The sequence below is a fragment of the Mesitornis unicolor genome, unplaced genomic scaffold, assembly GCF_000695765.1.
Source record: "Mesitornis unicolor isolate BGI_N332 unplaced genomic scaffold, ASM69576v1 scaffold3045, whole genome shotgun sequence".
Classification (NCBI taxonomy): domain Eukaryota; kingdom Metazoa; phylum Chordata; class Aves; order Mesitornithiformes; family Mesitornithidae; genus Mesitornis; species Mesitornis unicolor.
In genome coordinates, this window is record NW_010187340.1 from 58923 (window position 1) to 66639 (window position 7717).

The 7717-nt window shown below is 51.6% G+C and overlaps 1 protein-coding gene across 1 annotated transcript in view; it reads left to right on the plus strand.

Annotated features, from left to right (window-relative positions):
- Window positions 1-4147: 4147 nt before the first annotated feature.
- LOC104541356 (endothelin B receptor-like) overlaps window positions 4148-7717 on the plus strand; it is a 4742-nt gene continuing 1172 nt past the window's right edge. Inside the window, exons 1-5 of the mRNA XM_010185402.1 lie at window positions 4148-4670; window positions 5766-5878; window positions 6349-6553; window positions 6671-6820; window positions 7505-7638. Coding sequence (XP_010183704.1) covers window positions 4185-4670; window positions 5766-5878; window positions 6349-6553; window positions 6671-6820; window positions 7505-7638 — 1088 coding nt within the window. The 5' untranslated portion in view covers window positions 4148-4184. The remainder of the gene's footprint in view (window positions 4671-5765; window positions 5879-6348; window positions 6554-6670; window positions 6821-7504; window positions 7639-7717) is intronic.

A 7717-nucleotide genomic window follows, 5' to 3' on the forward strand; every position in this document is an offset into this window, starting at 1 on the left:
CACAGGCTGGTTTGGGAAGGCACCTAAAAGCTCCCCATGTGCACCACCACCGAGCCTACGCTGCTCATAGCCCTGTCCAACCTGGCCTTGGGCCAGGTATGAGACATCCAAAAGTGCTGCTGGGGACATGTGCCATCACATCTCTAACTGCAAAACAAGGATGGACCAAGACTTGAGCCAGGGAGAGATGAGAGGATGACAGATCCCTAAGATGAACTTTCCAATTTGGGAAGCTTAGTGGGGTGCAGAGATAAAAGTCTGAATGGAAGTTTTGTTCCCCACTCTTCTGAGTAAGGAGTCGTCTCCAATAAACAAGGGTGTGCAGCAAATAAAGACGTAACTTTTCTGTGGATTATCCACAGCTCTGATTCACCAAATCTTCAAGAAACCATGGAGATGAGCCAGTGGAGAAACACAGATAATTCGATTTCACACAAGGAAGGAAGAAAGTTCCCAAACAACCAATATAGCTTATTTCTACTCTATTTACAAATCTTGACCACTGAGAAAAGCCAGGCTGGACAAACTCTCATTGCCATCTTTGGCCAAGTTTCAAGATGAGAGGGAGTCCAATCCACTCAGAAAAAAAACACTGTAACAGGGCATACATATTACAGTGTTTTCTTGTGAACTTCTGAGGTTCTCCTGTGAGTAGCAGAGATCCTGCACAAGTTGAAACATTTGATCAAAACTGAGGTTTAATTCACTGGAAAGAAGGAACCGTAAGTGAAAGATAGCACATCAGTCTGAACCTACTCTTTCTGTCCTTGTTTTGGGGCTCAAAGGGCAAAGGGATTCCTGCACCAAGGCGGAGTTGCCTTGGCTTAATATTGTTGCATCATGTCAACATATTTCTCAGCCACTGAGGACCTCAGAGCAAGGTGATTTGGCTTTTTTTTTTAATAAACCACCTGCCACACACCAAATAAATCCCCCGTTCCTGAGAACAGCCAGGTTTGCACATGGTAAGGAAATAAAACTTTCCAATAAGATGAGACCGCTTTAGGAGGAAAAGCGAGGCTTGGCCTTCCCCAGCTCCTCATTGAGGACTTTTTACACCTTGTCCTCTGTGCCAGAAGGGAAACTGCAGGTCCTCTCTGCCTTGCCTGCAGCACTCATTGTGCTCCTCAGCATCTCCTCAAGGCTGCAGGTAGAGCACCCAGGGCCGAGATGGCTCTGACGCCTCCTCTCTCAAGGGTGCTCGATGCTGCAGCTTCCTCCAGCAAAGCACGGCCGCGGGGCTCCATCACCACAGCGTGGAGGGCAAGCCTGCTGGTCTGCGGCCAGCAGCTCCCTCCCTCCCTTCCCCCCCGAGCGTTATTTGTTTATGATTTTCCTCCCTGTCTCGCGTTTCTCCCTCTTCACCCTCCTCCTCCTTCTCTATCCCGCGCTGCGCCCATTGGTCACAGAGGCCGTGCTCGGGGGGAGAATTTCCATAAAACCTTGTGATTTTCTATAAAACCAGCTGCCCTGTGTGGCGAGACATCAGCGAGTCACGAGAGGGGAGAAACGTCACCCCCTGAGCACGAGTCTGAAATCTGGGATCTACAACACTGCAAGACCCCCCGGGTCTGCGGGGCATCCCCAGCTGCCCACGCAGGAAATGGAGCTGTGAGAGGGAGAGAAAACGATCCCAGGAGCATCCCAAGTGTGTGGGTACGAAGAAGGTAACTCAGCTCCCACGAAAAGCTTTGCTGTTTCATGTGCTTATTTGCAAACAGAATTATTTATTGCTTTGGGGTGAGTTTTTGCAACTTTCTTGGATTCCCCTCTCCACCAGTCCCCACTCTTGGGGTGGCATTGAAGGGACCACAGTGCCTAAACAAGGTCTAAGGGGTGGGCAGGGAGAAGAAACCCAGGACACCTCTGGTCCTTCTGCTCATGGACCGCATTGGGCTCTGGTCAGGGAAGCAGCTGGGGATGTGGCATTATCACAATTTCTCTCCACTTTTCCCCCAAAATGCCCTCCAAAATGGCATTTTTGCTAATAGATGTGGCTTTTTTTGGCAGAAAAGGTCTGGTTTTGGCCAGGTTGGTGTGGCAGAAGATCACAAGGGGAGCTGCTCTTGAAGGCAGTGCTGTGGTGGGGCAGGCTAACCTGGGACATGGTGGGCTCCTGGGCAAGAGGGACCCTGAGTAGGTGGGATGGGGATTACACCAAATCGCTTCCCCAGGTGATCAGCAACATGGGCAAAGCTCTGAGAATTTTGGGTCAAGCAATGCTGGCTTTGGTTTCACATCTGTTGGGTACTGAACAAGTTTATTGACTCTTCCGTGCCTCAGTTTCCCCCACAATTGAGAAAGGGTTATGCTTTGAAGAGATCTGAGATGTGAGAGGGAGCATGGAGAGTGAGAAGTATTTGGGCTGCTGGAAAGGAGAAAACAATGCTGCTCTTTTACTAAATTGCTGGGTTTTAAGGCAAGAGTGGGGAGAAGTGTTTATGTTCCTCAACGCTTTGCTGCTGTGCCATGGCGGGTGGGCAGGATGCAGCGAGCCATGTCCCGTGATCCTGACTCACATCAGCTCCTCTGTCAAATACCTGGGGGCTGGATGGCCACACCAGGCTCAAGTCCTGTGTGGGGGGTGCTCTGGGACCCCTTGGCTGCCTTGGGGAACCCCCATCTTCCTCCAAGCCCCCCAAGTGGCAGACGTTTGTCTGTGCCACCCGAAGCTGCCCAGAGCCTCCGGGATCTTACCAGGAATTTGGAGCTGCGTGTCCCAGTCCTGCAGGTATAATGGGGAAAGAAAGACAGTGATCAGGGCACCCAGCTATGGCACAGCAGACCCCTGGTGCAGGATGGAGAACTGAGGACCTCAGCAAAGTACAGGCTGGAGCCCTGCACCCTTTTGGAGCTGGGATTTGCTCCTAGGCCTCCAATGAGCCAGGTTTATGCTCCTTTGGATTATTTATCCATTCTCTCCTTTCCTTTCTTCCCTCAGTCCCTTCCCATCTGAGCAGGAGTCATAGCTGAGAGTAACATCAAAACAGGCCAGAGCAAAGTCACAGCATCATTGGTCTGGAAAAGACCTTTAAGATCATCAAGTCCAACCGTAACCTGTCCTCCTCTGAACCAGGCACCTTATTTCCCTGGCTTTTAAACCCCTCCAGGGATGGTGACTCCACCACGGCCCTGGGCAGCCCCTTCCAGTGCCTGACAACCCTTTGGGTGAAGAAAGGGCTGTTGTGGAGCAGCAGGTCAGCTCCTCCTGCCTGAAAGCGATGTGCAAAGCAGAACCCGCTCTGGTGATATTTATGAGTGGTGCTCCAGGCCTTGGTGTGCTTGAGAGACCTTTTACTGCGCTCAGCAGCCAAGATTTATGTCCCCGAGCATTGAGCCGAATGGGCACAGTGGATGTGGAAAGGAAGCAATGCAATTAGTGGCGATGAGGATGGGGAAGGAGGGGCTGTGCTACTCGTACATAAATCGGAATAAGATGTCAGGTATCGATACAGCATTTCTGGAAAAACCCTCACAGTGTTTTCCCATCATGGTTCCCAGCAAGGCTGTGCTGAGGCTTTACACTCTGTACTGAGGTGGTGTAGGGCAGCCCATGGGATCTGCTGAGCAGTGGAATGTGACTGCAGCTCCAGTTTTCCTATAGCACAAACTGGGAAAAAAGCTCTGCTGGTTCTGTGGACCTGGCAATGGACCAGGCATCAATGGAGCAGGTGCCCTAAAACTGCTGCTTCAGTCAGAAACTACATGAGACTCATAACAAATTAATAAATAAAATAATTAAAAATTAAAAAATAAATCAGAACTAAGTGTGGGGTGGGCATATGAGGCTGTGCTGGGCAGAAAAATCAGAATTCTGGGAGAGCAGCACCCCCGGCCTCCAAAGGTGCAGTGGGTGATGAATACACCTCTGGAGGAGAAGCAGGTGCCCTCACTTGCTGAAAAACACTGTTTTAAAGAAACTGCTTGTTTTCCTGTAGTTTGTATTTCCCAACATGTTTAATTTTAGCAGCAGACTCCCACACACAGGGGCCAGCTGCATTGACCAGATGGGATCCAACAGGCTTTATTTCTGATCGCTGCAACGATGGACATCCTCCAGCAACTGCTTTCGTGCAGTGCCGTCTTGTTCCTCCTCCCTCTGCTGACCAAGCTCTGCCCTTTGTCCCTTTCTCCATCCGCAGCTCCAACGCAGACCCGAGCAAGGACGTCCCTCGAGCGCTGCGATGATCTCTGCACCCAGCTTTGCCGTCCGGTCCTCAATGGCGAGAAGCTCCGCTCCCACCGCTCTGGCCCTTGTCCTGACTTTCCTTTTCTCTGGGGTGCAGGGCCAGACTCCCAGGGGTCTCCAGGAGAGCACTGTCCCCTTTGAGGTGCTGAGCCAGGAGCAGGCGTTCAGCCTGGTCCAGCAAAGCCTGTTCCAGGAGCCCAAACCATCGAACTTCTCTGAAATCCTCCCCAAGAGCCCCAGCTCCGAGCCGCCCCTGCTGCCTGTGTGCGCCAAGCCGACAGACATCAGGCACATCTTCAAGTACATCAACACCATTGTGTCCTGCACCATCTTTGTGGTGGGGATCATTGGGAACTCCACACTCCTGAGGATCATCTACAAGAACAAGTGCATGAGGAATGGGCCCAATGTCCTCATTGCCAGCTTGGCACTTGGGGACCTTCTCTACATCCTCATTGCTCTGCCCATCAACGTGTACAAGGTAGGCTCCATGCGGCACCAATGTCTGGGAGCTGTGTTATGCACATGCAGGCAACCTTCCAGACCTTTTAAATCTCATTTAAAATCACATGAAAAGAATAACTCGTGGTCTCCTGACATTACTATGCGGTGTTTATTGCAGCTGAGCAAAAATTATTGTTATTCTTGTGCACTTGGGACACTTGCCCCAGTGCAGTTCGGTTACTCAGCCTCAAGCAAACCTCTTTTGTATTCTAGCTAAATGTGAAGACTCTCCAGGAGCATGCAAGAGTGCTGTGTTATAAAACAGGGGCTTCTTTCAGACGCATTGCCCCCTAAACTAGAGAGAAGAGGCACAACAAAACCAGTAAAATCCAGGGTCTGGGGCAGAAAGGGTTGGGTGGATGTGGGCAGTAGACCTGGGACCCGTGTTGAGATGTAGAAGTTGTGTTATGGGTTCTGTGAGATGCATCTGGGCTATTGCAGCTCTTTCTCGCCTGCTGCTCAAGACAGGTTGTGGTGGGCTGGGGTTAGAGGTCTATATGAAGGGTTGGGAGGGATGCTATGGGGTGAAGGGCTTGGAGATCAGGTTGGTTTGTCAAAGGGAAGCTTTATCCTTGTGACCCAGCTGAACTTGAGACCAATAGTGCGTTGCTATATGTCCTTATGTGTGCTATAAGGACTGTAAGTGTGGTACAGGGTCAGAGTGAGGTAAGGGTTTAAGACTTCATGGCCTTGAAGTCCACCTGGAAGAAACTGTCCTTGTGGGATTTTAGCTGTTTCAGAGAACAGCACCCATTTTTCCCCTGAAAACAACCCAAAGCCCATTGTGGCATTTAGGATTCAGATCCATTCAGAAACACCCAAGGTCTGGAGTCAGGACCTGGTGTCTTGACCATCCTCCCACCAGCTCACCTCACAAAGAGCCCTTTGGGAAACGAATGGTTCCCAGTCCAACACAAAATACCAGAGAGCACCCACTGTGCAAACCCAGTGGAGGTGACTTCAGAGGGCTTTCAGCTGCTCTTTGTGGGTTTCTCACACCTTGTGGGCAACCACCTGCTATTATAGGAACGCTTTGCTGAAGCCATCCCTTAACCCTGCCGTTCTTTCCCAGCTCTTGGCAAAGGACTGGCCCTTTGGTGTGCAGGTCTGCAAGCTGGTCCCCTTCATCCAGAAGGCCTCGGTGGGCATCACGGTCCTCAGTCTTTGTGCTCTCAGCATCGACAGGTAAGGAGCAGCTTCTACAGCCCAGCCTGACCCGTATTTGGCCATAGCGTGTCCCTTCATTGGTCTCAGACCAAATTCAGATATGGGGACAGAGTCCTGTCATGTAGAGTTGACAATCAACAGGAACTGTTGGAAAAAGACCATCTGACTCAGGTGACAGAGATTAAATTCTGCTGGAAAAGGTTGAGGGGAGGATCATGATGTGCTGGAGGATTGTGATATGCTGGAGGATCGTGATGTGCTGGAGCAACTGCTGGGCTGGTGGGGAAGGGTGGCAGCCACCATTCCACTCATCCATTGAGCCCTTTTCTCATCTTTCCCATTCCACAAAAACAGAAGGTTCATGGGTGGAGGAGGAACGCATAAGGGAAAGGGCCTTTCGGGACACCTCTAATCTACACTTCCCTGGCCCCATCCTGATGGTTGCTTTTCTCCAATCTGCTCCTGTTGCATTGCCACGTGTTGAGCAGGTACCGAGCGGTGGCATCCTGGAGTCGGATCCAGGGGATAGGGATCCCCATGTGGAAGGCAGTGGAGGTACTGCTGATCTGGGCAGTGGCCATCGTGCTTGCAGTCCCTGAAGCCATAGCCTTCGACATGGTGGAGCTCAACTACTGGGAGCAACACCTCTGGGTGTGCATGCTCGCCTCCGAACAGAAATCCAGCTTCATGAAGGTACGTACGCGATCCCACCCCGCCTGCGATGCAAGGGAGAGGGAGATACAGGCAAAGAGGGCAACCAAGTTACCCTTTTTCCCAAAAATTTCCAGTCACTCTTTCTTTTGCGAGCAGTTCTACCGCGATGTGAAGGACTGGTGGCTTTTTGGCTTCTATTTCTGCCTCCCCTTGGTATGCACTGGCATCTTCTACACCCTCATGTCATGTGAGATGCTGAGCAAGAGAAACGGCATGAGAATCGCTCTGAATGACCACATGAAACGGGTAAGAAAGCCAGGAGGGCAGAAACTCCTGTTAATTCCCAAGCAGGAGAGAGTGCTGTTGGAGGGAAGAACATCCACCAGGCCATGGGAAGGACACGTATGAGCTGACACAGCCTCACGGGGGTCAATGGATACTGGCACATTGATGCATGGATTAAAGCAGGGAGATGTGCCTTCAGCTCTACCACCTCCAATCTCAGAGACAACCCAAATCCTTATGGCCATGGACCACCTTGATTTTCAATTCCTCATGGTCATTTATCTCTGTGCCAGCCCAGATCACCCCAAACTGGACCAGATGCTGAATGCGCCAAAAGACAAAGAAGGGGTGGATGGAAAAGAGCAGTTTATTGTCCTCTCCCACCCTTTGCAGAATGATCCCTTGGGGCAGACCCACTGGTTGTCACAACAACATGAAGGGTGGATGGATGAGGCCCCTGTGTCCCACCAGGAGCAATAGTGGGAAGGGATGTGAAGGAGCTTGGTCCATATTGCGCTGCTGGTACCCTACCCCTCATGATGCAGGATTTGGGACCTGCAGATTGTGCTTTGGACCCAAAAGGGGTGCCCAGCCCTCACTAGATGACAGAAATGACTTGCAGGGCCCTTGCTGAGCATGGGGAGATGGTGCTTCGCTCCGCCCCCTCTCCAGTGCTCAGCCAGACCACCCCTTCCCTCCTTGCAGCGCCGGGAGGTGGCCAAGACCGTCTTCTGCCTGGTGGTCATCTTTGCACTCTGCTGGCTGCCGCTCCATCTCAGCCGCATCCTCAAAAAGACCATCTATGACCAGACTGACCCCAACAGATGTGAGCTGCTCAGGTAGAGGCATCAGCAGGAGTGGTGGGGCACCGGCAGAGGCTCTTCGCCGGCCCGTGGTGGTGCCTGTCCAAACCCTTGT